This window comes from Leucoraja erinacea, chromosome 9 (assembly GCF_028641065.1).
Source record: "Leucoraja erinacea ecotype New England chromosome 9, Leri_hhj_1, whole genome shotgun sequence".
Taxonomy (NCBI): domain Eukaryota; kingdom Metazoa; phylum Chordata; class Chondrichthyes; order Rajiformes; family Rajidae; genus Leucoraja; species Leucoraja erinaceus.
Genome location: NC_073385.1, coordinates 51,138,638 through 51,162,804, shown reverse-complemented (window position 1 = coordinate 51,162,804; position 24,167 = coordinate 51,138,638). Strand labels below are relative to the sequence as shown.

The window sequence follows — 24,167 nt, the reverse complement described above, 5'->3', positions numbered from 1 at the left end:
ATTGGCACAACTTTGGTCCTGATGTTGATAAACAGCAATAAAAGTTTCCAAAGGTGATGGAAAGATTGGAAGAAAGACTAGGTGCTGAGAGCTCTCTTATACCTGCATTAAGGAGGCATTTAAACACACCTGAGCAATTACAAACACCTGTGAAGCCATGTGTCCCAAACATTATAGTGCCCTGAAATGGGGAAACTATTTAGAAACACTGCGGTAATTTCTACATGGTGAAACCAAAATGTATAAAAATACCCTTTAATAAAATCTGACAGTGTGCGCATGTGAATTTTTTCTATTACAAATCTCAAATTTAGAAGTACAGAGGCAAATAAATAAATAAATAAAAATAAATCTTTGTCCCAGACTTTGTGGAGGGCACTGTAAACAAAGACGTAGGCTAATTGGCCACAGTTAATTACACCTAGTGTGGAAATGAGTGGTCGGACGTGGGGTACTTTGATAAGAATAGGGATTTAACATAGAACAAGTATAAATGGGTGGTTGATGGTCACTGTGGATCAAGGGGGCAAAGGGTCAAACTGGTCTATGACCCCATGAAAGGCTGAGAGATGTCCAAACCTTTAAGATATTAAAATTATTGATATAAATTGTTGTTGGAGCCAGCAGGGGTGGATGGTCAAGACTAAACTTGCCCACTTTTGCCTCCATCTCAACTCTTTAGTCCATAGTGCAGAACACAAACTGCTGAGAAACTCTATGGGCCAGGCAGCATCTCTGGAGGACATGGATAGGACAAGTTTCAGGTCAAGACCCTACTTCATTTTGCAACATTCTTCTTTACAGCACATGTGGCTTCTGCCAAAACACATTGGAAACTAGCACTTTGGAACAGTCAGATGTGCTTGCAAAGATCAAGTTTCAATTTTTTCTTGAGGGAGAATAAAAAAATCAACATGCTAACAAGAAATGAATATGGTCAGTATTTACTCCACACATCAGTACCCCGCTACTGCTGGTCAGTTATGGATTGACTCCACACCATGGGTCTCAAGCTCATGGTCTAGACAAACACATTATACCAGAGCAGAGGGAGTATAGCCACTCCAGAACTATAACTTTTAAACAAAAGCTCCTTTGACCTCCAATAGATGGCTGTAAATTTTCAAATTTTCAAAAGGGATCATTAGATATGGGATGAGAACAGGAAAATGGCTGAAGGTCAGCCATGATCAGGCACAGAACAAGTGGCCTACCCCTACCCCTACTCCTGTTTCTTCTTATTCGAACAGATTCGAGGGAGGTCTAAGTGCCTTAGTTATCTCCTTGCTGCTCATGAGTTTTACTTGAACAACCTAACAGTCACATCACTTGCATCATAATAAAGGATCTATTCAGATTTCCTATTTTTTGCTTTTCCATTCAGAAAGTATTTGGTTGTAAAAAAATGCATTTGGGTGTTCCAAGGCCAACTGATGTTGTGCACATTGAATACCAGCCTTTCATTTAAAGACTGCGGATTTGAGAAAACACATTACCCTTAATTCAAAGACAGCGCTTGTACTTCAGAAGGTTTTAGTTTAACAGAATATAAATAGTGTGAATTGGATTGAAGACACTGAACAACCAAGGTTTTACTCAATGGCAGAACAGACTCACAAGGCTTTCTATTTTCAAAGGAACTTTGCCACTGAAAGCCGCTCAGAAAACAGAGTGACATTCCTGCACTATCAGTAGCTGCTTTTGGACACAACAATAAATCAAGGTACCCATGAAACACAGTAAAACTGCCCCATTTCACAAACAATATTTATTCCTGACCCAAGTTGCATCATTTTCCCAACATTACAGCAACATCTTTGGGAGATTGTAAAGTTACATCTAACTTCAGATTCAGGGACAGTTTCTTCCCAGCTGTTATCAGGCAACTGAATGGTCCTCTCATCAACTACAGTGCGGTCCTCACCTCCCATCTACCTCACTGGAGGCCCTTAAACTATCTTTATTCGAACTATATTGGACTTCAGTATTATATCTTGCAATAAATTATGCATCTTTATCATTTATTTGTGCACTGACAATGGGTGTTGTCTGTGTGGAGTTTGCACGTTGTCCCTCTGACCGCCTGGGTTTCCTCCAGGTGCTTGGGTTTCCTCCCACAGTCCAATTATGTAGGATAATTAGCTTATGTAAATTGTCCCTATTGTGTTGGAACTAGTGCATGGGCGATTGTTAGTTGGTGCAGACCCGGTGGGCTGAAGGCCCTGTTTCCATGTTGTATCTCTCAACTAAACAAAACTATGGATGGCATGATTGTATTCATGCATAATCATTTCTTTGACTGGATAGCACGCAAAAGCTTTTTACTACATCTCAGTACACGTGGCAATAATAAATTAAACTAAATTAAGTAATTGCATAATTTTTCTATTTATATATCGCTTATTGCGTTCCCTTCCTCCAATATATTGGCAATATCGTGATGCATCACAGGATGGTTTGGAACAGCTCCATCAAAGACCAGGGAATTGTGGACGTAGCCCAGGCCATCACACAAACCATCCCTTCCATCGCCTCTGTCCACACTTTACGCTGCCTTGGCAAGGCCACCAACATAATCAAGATAATTCTCATCCCAGTCACTCCCTCTTATCCTCTCTCCCATCAAGCAAGAGGTACAGAAGTGTGAAAATGCACACACCTCCACATTTAGGACCAGTTTCTTCCCAGCTGTTATCAGGCAACTGAACCATCCTATCAACAACTAGAGAGCGGTCTTGAGCTACTATCTAACTCACTGGAGACACTCAGATTATTTTTAATCGGACTTTAGTCTGCACAAAATGTCATTCCCATTATTTTGTACTTGTACACTGTGGACAGCTCGATGGCAATCATGTATAGTCTTTCCGTTGACTGGATAGCACGCAACAAAAGTTTTTCATTGTACCTCGGTACGCGGGACAATAAATTAAGCTAAACTATAGGCTGTGGTTCTCACATCACGTAATGTGGTTACAGGAAAGCCCTTGTAATTCCCAGCACTTGTGGCAAAACAAATGACAGGCACAAAGTGAAACTCGGCTGTTGCTATAACGTGGATGAGCAGATTTGTATTTTGTCATCCAAGCGACCCGAGGGATCTGCGAGCTGGAGGTTGACAACACTTGGGCTATTTGAGCAGCTGGTTACGATAGCTTGCGACAATGGGCTAAGACAATGTCGTACAAGAGAGAAGGCAGCAGTGGCAGGCAGCATCGCTCAGTGGCGTGTAATAATGACACTCATACACAATCCCCCAGTTTACGGCTTGTACTTTGCAAGCAGCAAGAAATCAGTATGTCTGTGGCATGGGAGCCATCGTCAAAATCCCATCAGCATTTAAAAGGCTTCCCGGTGGCACTGCAGAGGCAATGGAGAGGCTAACACCTCTGTCTTTCTTTCAGCAAGTAAGGTGATCATCACAGTGACTGTGATGGGGGAGCAGTCGGCATGGTAACGGGATGGCAAAGGACAAGCAGATTATTGTGATGTTGAGAGATATTATGGAGAAGATAGTCACCATGATTCATGTCAATCAGCAGCTCACAGATATGGCCCTTTAACGTCAGCAAGATAAAACCCAGCAAACCCTCATTTTCACACACCCTCTCGACAACGGATTTCAGTGATAGTGGATGAAATCTGCTGGAACCGAGACTCCCGCAGGTTTTGGGCAGGTCAGATTTTCACCATTTCTTCCATAAAATTGGCATTTTAAAAGGTTACGAAAACTCCAGGATTGAAAGTGGAGGTTTACTGTGCATCTGAATGTTTTCCTCCACCTGCAGAATACAGAAATGCAGTCAGGAGGAAGGTGGTCTGATGGGCTGCATCCCAAGCCAGGGATGGATACACCATTGCTCTTGACAGCCTGAAACTGTAGATGCTGGTGAACATAACATTGCTTCAGGAAGATAAGAAGAAGAGAAGAATTCTTTATTGTCGTTTTCCTGAGTACTCACATACCCAGTGGAAACAAAAAAACGTTACTCAACCAGTGTCCGTTCAGTGTGCAGTAAAAAAATAAATAGAAATACAAATACATATATCATGAACAAATTAAACACTCTACTCTCTACTAAACATCAACAGGCGTTCCGATCGGCAGCGGCACGACAGTGGCTCTGCTGCAGTGTGTCCAGGTTGGTGGTTGGTGCGCGATACTTTGGCAGGGGGTTTATCAGTCTTATAGCCTGCGGGAAGAAGCTGAGGAGCATCCTGCTGGTTTTGCAGCTAATGCTCCTGTACCTCTTCCCAGATGGCAGGATGGAGAATATGTGATGCGATGGGTGGTAGGGGTCTTTGATGATGGAGATGGCTCTGCTGATACATCTCTTCCTGTATATGTCCAGCAGGAAAGGGAGTGGAGCACCTATAATCCTGCTGGCGGTCTTCACAATCCTGTCTAGTTGGTGCCGTTCGTACGAAGGCTGGAAGTATCAAGAATGCCTTGCACCATTCTGCTGTTTTTATATTTATTATCCCAATTATCAGTACTGTCCATATACTGTCTAACCCTGCAAGCTTCAGGTGAACACAGAATTTCATTGAACCCTGGTGTACAAGTCAGTAAATTAATCTGAACTAGTTAAAACTAGATACAAGTACAGTGAGCCATCAAAGGAGAAAAGCATGAGAGATGGGATGAGCCACAAATGCCTGTAAACAATGGAATTATTAAGTTCCTCTGTAACTAAGTAAGTTTTATGTTTATCATGCTGCGGATTCTCAGTGATGTAAATTACACTGCTAGTCAGGTTAGCTTTGGTTCTAACTATTGAGGGCACAATGAAATACATATTAAAAACATAGAAAATAGGTGCAGGAATAGGCCATTCAGCCCAGCACCGCCATTCAATATGATCATGGCCGATCATCCAAAATCAGTACCCCGTTCCTGCTTTCTCCCCATATCCCCCGATTCCATTAGCAATGACAATTATACAATGACAACACCAAAGCCTCTGCTATTCTGTGCTGAATCCATCCCTAAGTTGAGACACAGCCTTGCTGGGATAATAGAGTGTACAAGGCATACAAACCCACTTTGCTTCGCAAAGGTTCACACTTCGCTTATCACCTGCTCCCCAAACATGCACGGTCCCCAGCTCCTGAATCGCGCACACAACATTGCATGTCCAAATCTAACCATTATTACAACATGTCACAGCCCCTCGGCAATATCTCAACTCCATCTTCACCCTGGTAAAGATAATGGGGAACATATTTCCTTCAGATCTGGTGCAGACCACTCTGCAGCAGGAGGTGTGGAAGGTCACATCCAGAGAACCTATAATCAAGGGTCGTCCACACCTGGAGATGATAATAGAAACGGTGCAGATGACAACAGACACCTGGCACAGCTGTCTCACATTCCTACCTTCAGCTCCAATTGAAACAAGTTTCACTCCTTTGCCTGCAATAAAATCCAGTGCTTTGTTGACGTTTGATATTTTATGGACACGCATCTTTCCTCTTTCTGGTTTGGCCAACCGTTCACCTGTTAATGATCAATAAATATCCATGTTATAATATTCCCCATGGGGTTCATTAAAAGATGATTTATTGTAGGGGGCTTACCTGGATCCACCGAGCCACGATCACCCTGTACACAAGCACTACACACTTTAACCACCCATCCACGTCCCCCTTCTTCTCATCGTCCATGGGCAACCTGTTGAACACACATAGGTGTGCAACTCTGCCAGCAAACTCCCCCAAACTGCCAGCAAACCAGAGTATGTTCCATATGCTGCTACTTCAGGTTCCAGTAGCATTCTCCACCCAACTCTCACCTTAATACCTTCCTCCCCACCCAGTCCACAGCGCACGCCAATGAGTGGACAGTGTCACTTCAATGCATCCAACAGGTCAAATACCTGGCAATTCTCAAGCTTATAGACAGACCTTCCAATCAATTTTACACCCACAAAATTAAAATGTCTATCTGGCCAAATTAGAACGAATTAAACAAGATTATGTGGGTGGCACAGTGGTAGAGTAGCTGCCTTACAACGCCAGAGACCTGGTTTTGATCCTGACTACGGGCGCTGTCTGTATGGAGTTTGTACATTCTCCCTGTGACCGCGTGGGTTTTCTCTGCGTGCTCCAGTTCCTCCCACATTCCAAAGATGTACAGGTTGGTAGATTAATCGGTTGCAGTAAAGAGTGTAAATTATCTCTAGTGTGTAATGCTCGTGTACAGGGTGATCGGTTGGGGCTCGATGGATCCAGGTCAGCCCCCTGCAGTAGTAGCCCGGGGCTTACGTGGATCGGGAGCCACTCCAGTACAGCAAGCATGTGGACTTTTGTAAATGGCCCCAAAATATGGCGGCTCGTGCGTGAGCAAGCTATGCAAAAATATATCACTGTGCACGTCATACGTGACAATAAACAACCAATGAACCATCGAGGAGTTGCTCCTTCAGGTAATGATATTCATGTAGTACAAGTATGAACACTGATAAGCTTCAAGCCTGAAAAATAAACAGACCTACCTGATATAACTTCCAGGAGCAGCATGAGCTTAAGGCCATCCCGAAAATCTTCCTCGATGCTCTCAATCTGTGTGTCTGCCTTGCGGAGATGAGAGTTACACCAGGCTGTGAAGGTCTGTGGACACAATAGACCCATCATAATTAGCAAAAACATTGTGGGGTGTGTATGTATGGAGAACAAGTGCACACGGCCAAGATAGACACAAAATGCTGGAGTAACTCAACGGGTCAGGCAACATCTCTGGAGAAAAAGAATAGGGGACTGTTTGGAACGTTTCCTCAGTCTGAGCCGCTGAGTTACTCCAGTATTTTCTGTCTCTCTTCGGCATAAACCAGCACCTGCATTTCTTCCCACAAAAGTGTGTAAGGCGGCTGAGCAAGCAGACCGAGGGAGACATTTATTTCACATTGAAGACACTTTAAAAAGACTGACAACTCTCTTCTCATCTGCAGTTCCTTCTTAAACACTCTTTTCTCAAAACTCTGTTTAGCCCTTCCCCTTCCGTCACCCAACAAATCTCCAAGATAGCAATCTTCAATTTTGACCAATGTTCATTGCTAAAGTCAATTGTTCTATCACAGTTAGTCCTCTATGCTCCATATCTTTTTTCTAACCACCCCCAACCCAGCCTCCGCCCACACACCGACACATACATACCTACCCATTTACCCTTTGAGGTACTCCTTAAAACCTGCCATCAATCAAATTTGTGGCAGAATTTGTCAGCCAAGCTCTTGGGAGGTACCTGGGGATATTTTGATGGGTCAAGGATATTGTTGAAGATTGCGAAAGAGAATGCGATAGGGTGAGAATTACACTCAGTGCTGCATTAAATGGTCATCAATTTAAAGGGAAAAAAATATCCAATAAAAAAATTAGTCATCATTTGCCATCTGGAAATTAATTATTGTTGTTTATGTTTAAGAACATCTTCTAAAGGTCATAGCAGTCAGTGCTGTGGGGAGGAAATTTAAAACTAGCACTAATAACTTGCCTTGGTATCCACATTCTATACAGGGTCACAGAACAGAAATAACCTTTTAATTTTCTTTAGACTTTAGATTTACAGCACGGAAACAGGCCCTTCGGCCCATTGAGTCCACACCGACCAGTACATCAGCACTCTCCTACACACTCGTCAATTTACAATGTTACCGATTTGTGGAGTGTGGGAGGAAACCGGAACACCTGGAGGCACAAGGAGAACATACAAAGTACAGACAGCACCCATTGTCAGCATTGAACCCGGGTCTCTGTTGCTGTAAGGCAGCAATATTGGGTGCTTTCAGGTTTTGTCAAGGAAAATAAAATGCAACGTAAATAACAAGACTATAATTAGTCTTGGGTCAGTTTTTTTTAAATCAGCTGTGATTTTGCAAAGCACCATGGAATATTTTCCCACAATACTGTATACACATCAGATAATTGCAAAAGGCATTTAATTGCCCAGACTATAACAGCCATGCTTGGGTCAGTTGGATTTTTAAATATCAGCTGTGATTTTGCAAAGCACCATGGAATATTTTCCCACAATACTGTATACACATCAGATAATTGTAAAATGCATTTAATTGCCCAGAGCCGTTCAGCAGCCATGCAGTTCTGAATGAATTATTCAACATAGATTGGATTTGTGATATATACACACACACATATATATATATAGACAAAGTGGGACCCGTTGGGTCCCATGTTCACACGGGAGGGCTGGACCCCAGCGCCATATTCCACCTCTCCACCAATTCCAATATTGGTGGCCAGTAGGGGGCTTTCTGGAGCGCTAGTATGGGTGTTGTGGGCTGAAGGAACTGGTTTCCAGAGGGCTAGTATGGACATTATGGGCCAAATGGATTCTTGGGGTGGCAGCTCAGTCACTCAAGCCTGATGTGCTGGCAGCTCACTCACGGCTGGTGGGCTGGCAGTTGACTCACGGCTATTCCTTAAAATTCCATTTCAAGCAGGGTTCAAAGCCACCAAATTCAAGTGCAGTTTCCTACCACTTCAAGCAGGGTGCTGGGCCACCAAATGCAAGTGCAGTTTCATGCCATTTCAAGCAGGGTGCAAGGCCACCAAATTCAAGTACAATTTCATACCACTTCAAGCAGGGTGCAACCACCATGAAACCACACAAAACACCACATAAACACCACACACAGTTTAGTAGACATTCAGTGTGTTCAGTTGATTCACAGCTCAGACAGAGTCGTGAATCAACAACCATTTGCTGTGCTTTATTTCAAACCAACCACATTTACACTGAATCAAGTGCTTGCAGGACTAGATTTCGATGCGGCTCAGCCGACGAGAAGGGAATGTTTATTTAAAGGGTCAGGACGATGCAAGAAGGAATGAGTAGGATGTCTCCAGCAGATATTACAAAGGCAAATCTGTCTTAAGAGCACACCTCTTAGTCTTCCAAGAAAGCAATTTGCAAGTGGGGAGGAAGGACTGAGGATGAGTGGTGGAAACATCCATAGCATGATTTGGATTATGGTCCCCTGCCTGTACATTTGGATTGGTTCACTCCCATCCTCTCAATGCAAGGATCAATGCATTGGTTTCTGTTGTCGGGTGAACACTGTCCAGTCCATCACATGTACTGACCTCGCCACCAGGAACATCACCTTCCCTACAGCCATCTAGCTATTAATCACCAAAACATCCAAATAAGCTGTGAACTATATAGACTTGGTGGGGCATTAGATTGTTTCTTTTTGTGTGTGTTGTATGTGTGTAAATATACACACACACACACACACAAATATATGTATGTGTGTGTATATATATGTATGGGTGTATATATATATATGTGTGTGTATATACATACACACACACACATATATATCTATACACACACACATATATATACACACACACATATATATACACACACACACATATATATACACACACACACACACATATCCATAAATGTGTGCATACATATATATATAACATAAAAATGACAAAAACACACAATAAACACAAATTTAACATCCACCACAGTGAGTTCACCAGGCACCTCCTCACTGTGATGGAAGGCAAAAGTCTTAAAGTCTTTGTCTCTTCCCTCTTTGTTCTCCCTCTGCGCTGAGGCGATCCAGGCCTATATATACATATACATGCATATATACACATACATGCGTAAATACGTATACATGCATATATACACATATACATGCATATATACATATATACACATACAAACACAAACACATTTAACTTTTTTTCCAATGTTCTATTGTTTACAGAGTACTATGTTTACATATTCTGTTGTGCTGCTGCGGGTAAGAATGTCATTGTTCTGTTTGGGACATACTGTATGACAATAAAACACTTGACAGAGAGTGTACATTCCATAATTACTAGGCAGGATCCTGGGATTTCTAACCAACTTCCCTCTTCAAATTACAAAATAGTTGTGAGATCTGCATCATTAAAAAAGGTTTGCCCCTCCAATAGCGACCACCATGCAGTATGAACTGCCTAGAGCCGCTTTACTTTATGTCACAGAGAATTGCTGGATTTTCCTTGTTAAAGATGAGAGGGGGAGGGGGGTAGCACAGTGGTGCAGCGGTAGAGCTGCTGCCTCATGGCACCTGCGACCCAGGTTTCATCCTGTCCTCGGGTGCTGTCAGCACAGAGTTTGCACGTTCTGCCTGTGACTGCAAGCGTTTTCTCTGGGTGCTCTGTAATCTTCCCACACTCCAAAGACCTACATGTTAGTGGGTTAAATGGTCTCTATAAATTGTCCCTAGTGCATAGGATAGAACCAGTACACAGGTGATCAATGGTCAGCGTGGACTCAGTGAGCCAAAAGGCCTGTTTCCGTGCCGTTTCTCTGATCTAAACTAGGAAACCTGCTTTGGATCTTATTGCACGATTCTGCCCCCATGTTCTGTGAAAGGTAAACCCCCTCAGCTCGATTACATTTCCAAACAAGGCCACTTCAGTGGAAGTTGGCAAGCTGCTGGTGACCCTTTGCTCACGAGCAGCCAGCCTTTTATTGGGGATGAGGCTGGCCCATTGTTGATTTAAATATTCTATTTCACTGCTCCTGAACACTGCACCCTTCCACATTCTCTCTCCCTTCTGGCACATGAAAGCACAGGGATGAAGTTACTAGAGAAACCTATCAGCCACTTTACAACCACTTACAGAAAGGCTGGTCTCGGATTTTCCTCGTTCATAGTCTCTGATAAATAAATAAATATTCCCCTGATAATGCAAAGTCAAACCTCACAATAAAATTGCCGTGTCATTAAAAGTTAATTTTCTCGAAGGACAGTCCACGGCTTTATCTTCCCAGACAAAGAGGCAGCATTATCTGCATGTTGCAGCTGTGAAAAGTTCGGAGCGCACGCCACTTTCTCTTATCTGTTTCACACGGGGGTAGTGCTCAACTTCCTCTGCATATTTATACAGCAAATAATACAGAGCCAAAATAGAGGATGGCAGAGTCTTTATCCTTAACTCCTTCCTCTCTCAACCCACGAGCCGTTTATGTTGCTGTCTTTATACTGTCATAGATACACAGTAAAACTGTAGGCCATTCGAGTTTGCTCCATCATTCAATATGATCATGGCTGATCATCCACATACAGAACCCCATTCCAGCTTTCTTCCTTCCATCTCTGTATCCCTCTTGTTAGCACATCTTCCCCAGCCGACAATGGTCTCCACCCCTTCTGAGGTCATCTGTTGCTGGCCCTGATTTGTTCCGACTTTAACTCGCCTCCAGTCTATTTCCCCCCTCACCCCCTATACCTTTCAGTCTGAAGAAGGGTTCCCACCCGTAGCGCCACCTATTCCTTTTCTCCAGAGATGCTGCCTGGCCCGCTGAGTTACTGCAGCACTTTGTGCCCTTTTGCGTAAACCAGCTTCTGCAATTAGTTGTTTCTGCATTGGGATCAACTGATGACATTTCCTCATTGTTTATCCACAGAGGTAGCACATCAACATGATCCAAAGGGATCAGATTATGATGGAGAATCCAGATTAAATAATTCACAGGGTATCCTTATCCTTATAACGATAAAACTCTGATCTTGGATGTTTGTGTGTGTATTTATTTATTTGTTTGTGTGTGATCACATCTACTCGAACAAACAATGCGCTAATGGGAAAATATTTAATATTCCGGTAGAGATTTACGACCTGGAGTCAAAAGTCAGCATACTTGAAAAATTAACGCATTATTTCTCAAGTTATTAATCAAAATGTTCAAAAATCTCAAGTAACTTAAAAAATGAAACTGCCGAAACTGCTAGCTTTGGCTGATGACGTGATGTTGGCTGCACGCTCTGTTCACGCGCTGCAAGTGATGTCACCCGCTCGCAGCGCCGCGCCCCCCTCACTCGGGGTCCTCGGGTCCATGACCGCCCACCGCCCGCTCTCCGAGTTCAAGTCCGCCCTCTCCCCCTCCCCTCTCTCTCTCCTGCCCCGCCGTTCACAAGCCCAGCCGCGCCGCTCGAGTCCTCGTCCGCCCGCAGCCCTCTCCCTGTGTCTGCCCTCTCCGTCTCAAAAAGACGCCGCAAATCGGAAACCCCAGCTGCAAAAGACAGCTGACACCCAGAAATCCCAACTCCAAAAGGCAGCAAGCTGCCCTCTCCCTGACCTCTCTCTCTCCCTTTCTCTGCCCTCTCTCTCCCCGTCTGCCCTCTCTCTACCCCCCCCTCCCCCCCTTCTCTAGCCGCACCTGCACAGTTGGGGGCTATGCATGAGTGGATAGGGCGGGGGATGGGGTAAAAGGAGCGAGTGAATAATATTAATGTAATATCAAGAGGGGGTGGTTAGTGTGTGTGTGTGTGGGGTGGTTAGTGTGTGTGTGTTACGCCGCAGGCCGCCGCCCCTCACAGCGGGGGTGGGACCCAATGGGTCCCACGGTCTAGTATACATTTAAAAAACTAATTCTTCTGATCTACTGCAAGTGGGCATAATAGTCATGCAGTGTGGAAACAAGCCATTCTGCCCAACTTGCCCACACCAACCAACATGTTCCATCCGGCTAGGGGGGGGGATAGGGGGGGACGTTTTGAGAGTGGGGAACAATCCCCCCCATGTTTTGTAATCCGGATTTTGAAATTTGGTGAAAGAAAAATCTATTAAAAATCTCCGCTTTCCACGAGATAGTGGGGATGGGACTGATGATCGAAGGAGGGCGGCGATTGGATGAGAGAGACGTCAGTCAGCAGGCAGTGGGGTGCGGTACACGATGAAAGCTCGATGATTGGAGGAGGGAGGTGTCGGTCAGAGGCGGAAGTACGGGGGTGGGACTGAGGATATAGTTTGATGATTGGAGGAGGGAGACATCCTGGAGTGGAGCTTGAATTGGCCCGTTCACGGGGCCTTTCATCGCCCAGCGTGCCTTAATATCGGCTGCGGGATTTTCCACCGCCCAGCGGTCAAAATGCTGCATCGAAGCGATCGAGGCTCCCGATGTTGAAGGCCCCGTCAGGTGCAGGAAGATCCCACGAACGGGCCGATTGAAGTCCCACGATTCGGGGTGGACAAAGCTGCTGCTGCTGGAGTTCGGTCACCAACCAGGTCATCTCCCAATGTTACCGTCCACAGGGCCCACGGCCGAAGCCGTGCGTACGTGTGTGTAAATGCGCGCGCGGCACCAAAAAATTGTGTCCCCCCCCCATGTTTTGATAGTGATTTCCGCCCCTGGTCCCACCTACTTGCGTTTGGCCCATATCCCTCTAAACTTACCTTTTCTATGTACCTTTTTAAATTTAAATGCTTCTTAAATATTGTGAAAGTAGCTGCCTCAAACCCACCTTTCGTTCCAAATACCCACCACACGTTATGTAAAAAAGATACCTCTCAGGTTCGTATTAAATCTTTCCCCCCTCACCTCAAACCTATGTCCTCTGGTTCTCGAATCCCCTATTCTGGGCAAAAGACCTGATGTTTATCTGATATATTCCTCTCATGATTTTGTACACCTATATAAAATCATTCCTCAGCCTCCAAGGAATAAAATCCTAGCCTGCTCAACCTCGTCCTAAATCTCAGGTCCTTGAGTCCTGGCAACATCCTTGTAAATCTTCTCTGTACCTATTCCAACTTGACAACATCTTTCCTGCAACATGGTGCCCAGAACCAAGCAGAACACCAAGCATGCAACACTCACAATAAATGCACTCAATACTCTGACCAATGTTTTTTGACCACCCTGTCAACCTGTGACGCCACCTTCAACACTATGTTCTAAAGTACTCGACCCAAACAAAACCCATTCTTCTCTGAGTGATGCTGCCTGTCCAATGTTCCAAAATGTAAAGGAGATGCCTTTGTGTTTACCAGAGCGGTAGGTGCCTGGAACTCACTGACAGGGGTGGTGGTGGAGGCGGATACAATATGAGTGTTTAAGGGGATTTTAGGGGAATATGGACAACATTCAGACAAAATGGATAAGTTTCACGTGACATCATGCCCAGCACAGACTTTGTGGGCCGAAGGGCCTATACCTGCGTTGTACTATTCTGTGTTCTATGTACCACAGCTTCTCACAGGGAGAACGTACAAACTCTGTACAGACAGCACCCGTAGTCAGGATCGAACCTGGTTGTCCGGCACTGCAAGCTCTGTAAGGCAGCAACTCTGCCGCTGTGCCACAGTGCTGCTCTGAATAAACTGTTCACAATACGCTGTACATATGTTATTGGAATACATTCTGAAATAACAATCTCCATCAATATTTGGAAATCACGCATTTTGCCCTTGAGAGATCAGAAAATCTTTCAATTTTTCTTTGAAGGAAAAGGCCAGAAAAAATAAATCTATGCAATCTGTGCTATGAAATGCCAGCATACGTAGGAAGCACAGGGCTGCAAGCAGACACGCAAAACTTTTTAAGTTCTGATGATGTGGAATTGCCAAACAGTTTCCTGAACAATTCCGTGTATGTTTTATCAATGTAGCTCCTCTGATTCCTGGAAGCAGAATATCTAAACATAGTGGAAGAGGAGAAAACGGCCATCTCAAAATAAAAGTTGCTAAAGAATTATTTACAATCTTGTCCATCCTTAATGCATTACTAACTTGCCCAGAAATGCTACTACAACAAATAATTGTTTGTCCGGGATTGCAGTGGCTTATGTAGATCTTTGAGAGAACTCCATTTCTTAACCAGATCGATGCTAGTTAACTCTTCAACAGCATCACCCTTTGGTCGAAGCAAAGACGTACAGGTTTGCAGGTTAATTGGCATCGTAAATGTAAAAAATTGTCCTGAATGGGTGTAGGATAGTGTTAATATGCGGGGATCGCTGATTGGTGCGGTTGGTGGGCCAAAGGGCTTGTTTCCGCGCTGTATCGATAAATTTAAAATCTACAGTAAACAAAGAACCGCAGATCCTGGTTTACCAACAATCCTCCCTTCCCTTGCCCCACCCTAGTCGTTCAACCAGTTTCACAGTTCACCACATTGTATCCCTCACAATCACACCTTCCGTGGCCAACAATGGGTCTACCAGATCACCACCCCTGCTTTAGGTCATTTGTTGCCTTTTCTTGCTGCTTTTCAATTCTTCCCATCCCCGTCCCCACCGCCTTTCCATTTGAACACGGGTCTAGACCCAAAACAGCACCTATCCCTTTTCTCCAGGGATGCTGCCTGCCTGCCCGCCGAGATACTCCAGCACTTTCAGTGGATCTTTAACATCGCCCTCTCAGCTACTTCAGGGACAGGTCTGAATGGTTGTCAAGCACCACCTTCACTCTCCTCATTCAGACCAGACTCTGCACTCATGCAAAGTTGTTTTGAAGAAACCTGGCTTCACATCAATGCTGCAGGTGCAAAATTGTGTGTGTGCGTGTGTGTGTGTGTGTGTGTGTGTGTGTGTGTGTGTGTGTGTGTGTGTGTGTGTGTGTGTGTGTGTGTGTGTGTGTGTGTGTGTGTGTGTGTGTGTGTGTGTGTGTGTGTGTGTGTGTGTGTGTGTGTGTGTGTGTGTGTGCGCCCTGTGACCACATGAATTTCCCCTGGGTCATGCGATAGCAGTAGAATTAGGCCATTCGGCCCAGCAGGTCTACTCCGCCATTCGTGGCTGATCTATCTCTCCCCACTAACCCCATTCTTCGGCTTTCTCCCCATAACCTTTGACACCTGTTCTAATCAAAAATCTATCTATCTCTGCCTTAAAAATCTCCACTGACTTGGCCTCCACAGTCTTCTGCAGCAAAGAATTCCACAGGTTCACCACCCTCTGACTAAAGAAATTTTTCCCCATCTTCTTCCTAAAAGAACATCCTTTAATTCTGAGGCCATGCCCTCCGATCCTAGACTCTCCCACAGTGTGCCGGGTTCCTGCTATGTCCCAAAGAGTTTCAGGTTATTTGTGAGTTAATTGCCCCTCGTGTGCAGGTTGAGTGGGAGAATCTGGAGGAAGCCAATCAGAACATGAGAAGCACGAAAAGAAATGGGATAGTTGGATCAGTGTAAATGGGTGGATGATGATCAGAGTAGATTCAGTGGGTCACGTCCATGGATCCCTTAGACTGGGGAAATCAACCTTTTCTTTTCTCATGTGAAATTCCTGCCTCATCTGTGGACTAGAGCGGACTAGTTTGATAAAACAACATCAGTCTGGTCTCGACCCGAAACGTCACCCGTTCCTTCTCTCCAGAATGCTGCCGATCCCGCTGAGTTACTCCAGCTTTTTGTGTCTATCTTCGGTTTAAACCAGCATCTGCAGTTACTTCCTACACATTAGGTTATTGGTAGCAGGTTGGAATCTGCAAAATGTTGTTAAACCCCAAAAATTATTTTTATATAAACTATCCAGCTGGCTTCAGTTATCCCAATCTCCTCCACTTAGTCATAGTCATTTGTTTACACAATTTCCTCTGTGCGTTTTAGATTCAATATTTTATACAATTTTAGCAGCCCATTCTGCTTAATTAAAATGATCACACTGTAACTTTTTAATACCCCCACCTCTAAAAATCTAGTTTGAAGAAAGGTCTCGACCCAGAACGTCACCCATTCCTTCTGTGCAGAGATGCTGCCTGTCCTGCCAGATTACTCCAGCATTTTGTGTCTGCCTTCCAACAATCAGACCTTGTTTACACACTGCAACTCAAGTTACTGGGTAACAGAGGACATTTTTTTTAAAGGACAAAATATAAGTATATTGTTGTCCAGTTAAATAGCAAAGCTTTTGGTCACCTTGGGTTAGAAGCCGAATCCATTTAGAATTTTAAAAAAGTGCAAAAGTAACAACCAAACGTCACGCTTATAAAATATCCAGAATTCAGCTTTCAATTCCTCTTATGGCAACCCAGTGACTTAGCGTGGAGCTGCTGCCTTATAGCGCCAGCGACCCGGGTTCGATCCTGGCTACGGGTGCTGTCTGTACAGCGTTTGCACGTTCTCCCTGTGACTGCGTTGCTTCTCTCCGGTTTCCTCTCACATTCCAAAGGCGTACAGGTTTGTGGGTTTGGATTCTGTAAATTGTCCCTACCATGTAGGATAGAACTAGTGTAAGGGCGGTCGTTTGTCGGCATGGAGTCGGTAGGCCAATGGGACCGTTTCCACGATATATATCTCTAAAGTTTAAATTCTAACATCTTTGAATTCTACTAGGAAAGAAAGCAGAGGCAATCATCAAACAAAAAGCTAGGTGTCAGAGATAGAGAGCAGGGAATCAAATGGGTCAAAATTCACTGTAATCGAGTGGCAAATCAAATGACTCAGCAGTGCAAAAAAATGCAAATATAAAATGCAGAAGCTTTTGCGATGATGCAACCTCCCCTGCTGCAGTTTTAAACACAGAGGAGTGGAACATCACAGTCAAGAATGAAGGGCATGCAGTTCCTACATTGGAACTGTGCAACCAATTTTAATTTAGTTTATATTAGACCTACAGCGCAGAAACACTGGAGGAAATAAACTGGAGCTGAGAAATGGCCAGATACAATTCAGGGCCGGCAACAGAAGACCTCAGGAAGGGTGGATAATGGCTGGGGAATGTGAGAATTGGTAGGACAACTATTGTAGGGGAGAGAATGCGGGAGTTACTTAAAATTAGAAAAATCAAAGTTCATACCGTTGGGTTGTAAGCTGCCCAAGTGAAATACGAGGTGCTGTTCCTCCAATTTGCGTGTGGCCTCACTCTGACAGCGGAGGCCCAGGACAGAACGGTCAGTCAGTCTACAGGGTGATTGCTGGTCTGCGCAGACTCAGTGGGCTGAAGGGCCTGTTTCTGCATTGTACCTCTAAATTGTAAGCACCCGCTGGACATATTTTAATCACCCAGGAGAGACAGAAGCAAAAAGCATAGCAGCTGAACAAGTGAACAAGTTTGAGGGCATGAATTTGCTGCTGGTGAAACCTGGGACCCAAGTAGAACAAAGAAGCTGACTATAACCTCTTGGCACCCAGTCTGAAAAAGGGTCTCGACTCGAAACGTCACTTATCCCTCTTCTCCAGAGATGCTGCCCGACCCGCTGAGTTACTCCAGCATTTTGTGTCTAACTACTTGGGAGCTTGCTTCGTGCAACCCAATGTTGAGCAGACACAGGTCAATGAACCAGAGGATTGGAGAATACCATCCTCCTGCTGCAATTCTTAGGGGGTAGAGAGATTCTCAGATGGAAAAGAAAAAGTAAATATATAATAGTTATCCATATGCATTCACGAACAGAATGCACATGGATATGTAAATGAATGCACTTGACATCTGTATTGTCACTTAACCGTTAACTGGGTGCCGCAAATACTATATATTACAGCACACATTTCAAGCTTCCACGCGATTCTTGCTCAAAGTCACGTTGCTTACTTTAAAAAGTCAAATAGCTCAAAGTAAGCAAGTGCAAACAATTATACCTGTATTACACCTAATCTTGCCTTCTTTGAAAAGTCCCTCTAAAGTTAAATGAAGCAAGCAATGTTTCAAATCCAAAAATATATAGATATGGATGCTTTAGTTTAGTCTAGTTTAAAGATACAGCATGGAAAAGGGCCCTTTCATCCACCGAATACATACACAACAACCATTGATCACCTGTACATCAGTTCTATATCATCCCACTTTTTGTAACCTACACACAAGGGGCAATTTACAGAAGCCAATTCACCTACAAACCTGCACGTCTTTGAAATGTGGGAGGAAACCCGAGCACCTGGAGAAAACTCGTGCGGAGAACGTGCAAATTCCATACAGTCGGCACCAATAGTCAGGATCAAACCCAATTCTCTGGTGCTGTGAGGTAGCAACTCTACCATTGCACCACTGTGCAAGACAAACATATATCATATATCACTTCCATGGTTCACTTCCTCCCATGGCACCATTCTCTCAACAGGAAGGCTGGAAGGCTTAGCAGCAGTCATATTTAACCCATTTTATGATGTAATTTGTCTTCCACTCTCTCAATGCACAGCACACAGAAACCGTTTTAATTTGCAAAATCAACATGATGAAAACTCTTATTTTGGAAGCAAGCTACCTAATTCACTTTTTGTCTGACAGTCTTTGGTCTGAAATGGAAAAATAGTTTGAATCGCATATTTGACATTCCAACACAATTGGAAGCAGCATACATCTGGTGCCAGACTGTTTAGGAATGGAAAGTATTCCCTTGCACAGTAAAACCCCACTCGTGCCTTTCCATATCCACATATAATGGCAAAGCACCAAAGATATATATCTCCTTCCCTAAAAGGGCGACACGGTGGCGCAGCGGTAGAGTTGCTGCCTTACAGCGAATGCAGCGCCGGAGATCTGGGTTCGATCTTGACTGCGGGTGCTGTCTGTACGGAGTTTGTACATTCTCCCCGTGACCTGCGTGGTTTTCTCCGAGATCTTCGGTTTCCTCCCACTCTCCAAAGACGTACAGGTTTGTAGGCTAGTTGGCTTGGTAAATGTAAAAAGTGTCTCTCGTGTGTGTAGGATAGTGTTAAGGTGCAGGGATCGCTGGTCGGCGCGGACCGAAGGGCCTGTTTCTGCGCTGTATCTCTAAACTAAACTGGTGGTTAAGCTGGCATTTTCTGATGAAGAACGTCCATTGCTACTTTTGTTTCTAAAATCCAATGCCAATTGCAGTTTTCCACTTTGACTCTTAGCATGCTGAGCAACTCATTTGACAGAGAAGTGGCACAGTGGTGCTACGGTAGAGTTGCGGCCTTGCAGTGCCAGAGACCCGGGTTCAATCCCAACTACAAGTGCCGTCTGTGTGGAGTTGGTACATTTTCCCTGTGACTACGTGGGTTTTCGCTCTAATTTTCACCCACATCTCGAGGACATGCAGGTTCGTAGGTTAATTGACATCTGTAAATTGTCTCCAGTGCATTGGGCAGAACTAGTGAATGTGTGATAGCTGGTTGGCGTGGACTCGGTGGGCTGAAGGGCCTGCTTCCATTATGTATCTCTAAACTAAACTGAAGAAGCCCATTTAAAATAAATCCGGCAGATCCGGTCAAGTGCATGGAACTCAGCGAGTCTTCAAACTGTGTGCGCAACAGCGATCATGAAAGTAGAGGCATCTCAAAACAGGATCGAGTTCTTCACTGTGTAGGAGAACTGCAGATGCTGGTTCAAACTGAAGATAGACACAAAAAGCTGGAGTAACTCAGCGGGACGTTTTGAGTCTGAGGAAGGGTCTCGACCCGAAATGTCACCCATTCCTTTTGCCTGTCCCGCTGAGTTACTCCAGCATTTTGTGTCTATCTTCAGGCTCTTCACTGATGTACGCCTGTCCTGGCATGGATGGCAACTCAAATATTCTGCTCCAGAATCACTATCAGGCTGCTTGTCACTCACCGCTTGCCTGGCACTGCCTCCGATACTAATTAATCTGCAACCAACTATCATCACATCAGATTGTAAATCAATGTGATAATGTTACATCTGTTCAGTTCAAAGACAATGGAAAAACAAATATTTCATTGACACCGGAATACAAATATCTCTTGAAGTAATGTGGATCTCAAATACATCCTGGAGACATCTTGGACAATACATGACACACTGGTCAACCTGGGGAGCACCTTTAGCAACAGACTGGTTCCACCAAGATGCAGGACAGAACACCACAGGAGATCCTTCTTCCTTGGGGCTATCAAACTGTACAACTGCTTCCCCCTTCTGTCGTGGGGTAGATCAACTTCCCCCCCCCCCCCCAAATCTTTGCACATCCCCAATCCTTTCCACTCTTCACTTTAATTTCATGTTTAATGCATGTTGCGTTTTATGACTGCTGGCAGATCAATTTCCCTTCTGGGATAAATACAATTCTATCGTATAGTATCATATCGTATCATATCTCTTCCTTAATTCTAGGGTGGACAGAACCGAAATATAATAGGGTCACTATTAAATCAAATTGGCAATTCAGCAGAGGACACAGAGTACTGGAGTAACTTAGCAGGTGAGGAGGCATCTCTGGAGAACATGAATAGGAGACCCTTCTGGAATCCAGCAGAAATGGTGAACAGCATGGATGCGATGAAGGGGATACTAGATAAATGTAGAAGGGACTGCTGGCTGGGAGAATACTCACAATGAGTGAGAAGATGCACTAACTGGGCAGAGGATGCACTAACCCCGTGTCAGCCCAGTGGGCTTTGCGGACATTCTGAAGTCCAGATGAAGTTTACAACCTGCTAACTGAACCATGCCATTCATCATCGTGGCTTTAATAACTACAGTCAAGTGAATGCAAACAATCATGGACCATCATTTATTTTACAGATGCAATATCAAATTAGTTTAGTGTAGAGATACAGCATGGAAAGGGACCCCTTTGGCCCATTGAGTCCACAACAACTAATGATCACCCATACACTAGTTCTATGTTATCCCAGTTTCGCATCCTACACGCTAGGGGCAATTTACAGAAGCCAAATAACTTACAAGCCTGCACGTCTTTGGAATGCGGGAGGAAACCGGAGCACCTGGAGAAAACCCATGCAGTCACTTGTGGCCCTGTCCCACTTAGGAAACTTGAACGGAAACCTCTGGAGACTTTGCGCCCCACCCAAGGTTTCCGTGCGGTTCCCCGAGGTTTTTGTCAGTCTCCCTATCTGCTTCCACTACCTACAACCTCCGGGAACCGCACGGAAACCTTGGGTGGGGCGCAAAGTCTCCAGAGGTTTCCGTTCAGGTTTCCTAAGTGGGACAGGGGCATTAGTCAGGATCGAACCCAGGTCTCTGGCACTATCGCTGCAACTCTATCGCTGCCCGTGTGTGTCACCCTAATGCCCACAATTCTTCAATTGCTATTGGAGTACTGCAGATAAATGCCCAGACATTTGATCTAAAGATCTTTCAGCATGCCAGTCTTCAACAGCAGTTGCTAATGCATTTAGAAGAAGACAGACCACATCCAACTAAAATACATTACGCAAGTGATAATATTGATTAGTGAAGTCTAGCCATAATGATTCAGTCGAAAATCAGGAAGAGAGAGGGGAGCTATTGTGCAATGGAACAAAGCAAACAAGAGACTTGTAGATTGACTCTCTGATAATGCAGAACAATTTGTTAGCTCCTGGATGGGACCAGTTGATGAGTGATCCTTGAACTGATTATACAGCCAGCAGAATTCTGCAGGTTTTGTCAGGTCTGCTGCTCAGTCTTGGATTAAACTAGCCCTGTTTAACAGGCTGCTTTGTTGACCTTTCAAAGTAGGATGACAAAGCTTGGTATGCACAGATAGATAGATATATGCTTGAAAACAAATTAAAACTGCATATTTTGTTAACTGTAAAAATGACGACCTTTTTAAAAGAAGGAGAAGCAAGTTCTTGCCATCCTTGATATGAAATGATGACCAGAGAGCTGCACTCATCCTTCAATAATCCTTCCCTAGGGATGCCCTGGTCTACAAATCTTCACCATATTTCAAGTCCTGCTGTAATAATCTAAAAGCGGAAGAAGAACTGGAATTGTTTGTCAAATAATAGACACAAGGAACTGCAGATGTTGGTTTATCTATGTACGTGCATTTGTGAGTATGTGTATATACGCACACACATACACACACACACTGCTGAACTTTTTTTCTCTCTTGTTTATTATCTAAATTTTATTAGTTATTTATGTTATGACATCGGATGGAAGCTGCATACCAAATCTCGTTGCGCTTATGTGCAATGACAATAAAATATATTATTATTATTATTATTATTATATTGTTTAGCGTGTATTATATTTATATATTCTATTGTTCTGCTCCATGTAAGAATTTAATTGTTCTATCTGGGACACATATCAATAAAACACTCTTGTCACAAAGGGACACAAAAAGGAAGCTGGAAGAAGGATCCCGACCCAATGCATCACCTATCCATGTTCTCCAGAGAGGCTGCCTGGCTGCTGAGTTACTCCAGTGCTTTGTGTATTTTTGTCGGCTTGAATAAGGTTGAATTTTAATAACAAGCTGCCTACTCAAATACAGGGAAGAGGGCCTGGTCCACCTACTTACAAGAGACAGGGGCCTCATGCAAAATCCATACCATTGCTTTAATCCTCTGGGTTCCATCCTTAGAAAGCATGGCATCTCCTTCCACTGTTATGCAGATGATACCCAGCTTTATTTGCCGCTGAGGGGGGAAGATGCCTTTTCTGTAAAATCGCTTCTGTCTTGTTTTGATGACATTAAGTCCTGGTTGGCCCTAAACTTTCTTGGATTTAATGAAAAGAAGACAGAGGTGATTTTATTTGATCCCAATGGCTGCCGTGAACCTCCATTTGTTGATTTAGGTCCATTGTCAAGGTACGTGAAGCCAACAGTTGTGAACCTGGGTTTTAGGATGGACAGTGACTTTAAATTAGATCGCCAAATATGCGCGGTGGTTAAGTCCAGCTTCTTTCACCTAAGGAAGCTGGCGAAGGTGAAGCCCATTCTCGAGCGGCAGCATTTTGAGACAGTAATCCATGCCTTTATTACATCTAGGCTGGATTACTGTAACGCGCTCTATTTTGGTGTTGCTCGTTCTTCACTGGCTCGTCTCCAGTTGGTTCAGAATGCTGCTGCTCGCCTTTTAACAGGGACTCGAAAGAGGGAGCACATATCACCAATTCTGGCCTCCCTACACTGGCTCCCAGTGCACTTTCGGGTTCATTTTAAGTTACTGTTATTTGTTTTTAAATCTCTGAATGGGCTCGCCCCGCCTTACCTCTCTGAGCTGCTCCACCCATACACTCCTGCCCGGTCCCTCAGGTCAGCTGGTCAGCTGCTCCTGGAGGTACCGAGGTCTAGTCGGAGGCTCAGAGGGGATAGAGCCTTCTCTGTTGCTGCTCCGGCACTCTGGAACACCCTGCCGCTGCACATCAGACAGGCCCCCTCACTGTCCATCTTCAAATCCAGTGTTAAAACGCATTTGTACTCCCTGGCTTTTGACCATGCCTGAGGCTTTACTTCTGTTTGTGGTGTTTTTTTTGATGTTTCTTTATTTTACATGTCTTTTCCTACTATTTCTTTTGATTGTTATTTTTGGTGTGTATTAACTTTTTTGTCAATGATTAGTGATGTACAGCACTTTGTTGCAGCTATGTTTGTTTTTAAAGTGCTCTATAAATAAAATTATTATTATTATTATTATTAAGCTTCCAGAACCAGCTCAAGACTGGCTCATCTATAAACTGGATGTCCAAATCCAATCAAGACTGAAGGTGTCAAGAGAGAGACGTTTCAACACAGGGCTTGCAAGGAGG

General features: G+C 44.2%; 1 protein-coding gene across 5 annotated transcripts in view; it reads right to left on the bottom strand.

Annotated features, from left to right (window-relative positions):
• The window catches only part of actn1 (actinin, alpha 1), a 202,430-nt gene that overhangs the window by 113,398 nt on the left and 64,865 nt on the right, over positions 1-24,167 (bottom strand). For all 5 annotated transcript variants that reach the window (XM_055640801.1, XM_055640803.1, XM_055640800.1 and 2 more), the window contains exons 2-3: positions 6,498-6,612; positions 5,381-5,500 (exon numbers count right to left, since the gene is read on the bottom strand). In XM_055640801.1, the coding sequence (XP_055496776.1) occupies positions 5,381-5,500; positions 6,498-6,612 (235 nt within the window). The remainder of the gene's footprint in view (positions 1-5,380; positions 5,501-6,497; positions 6,613-24,167) is intronic.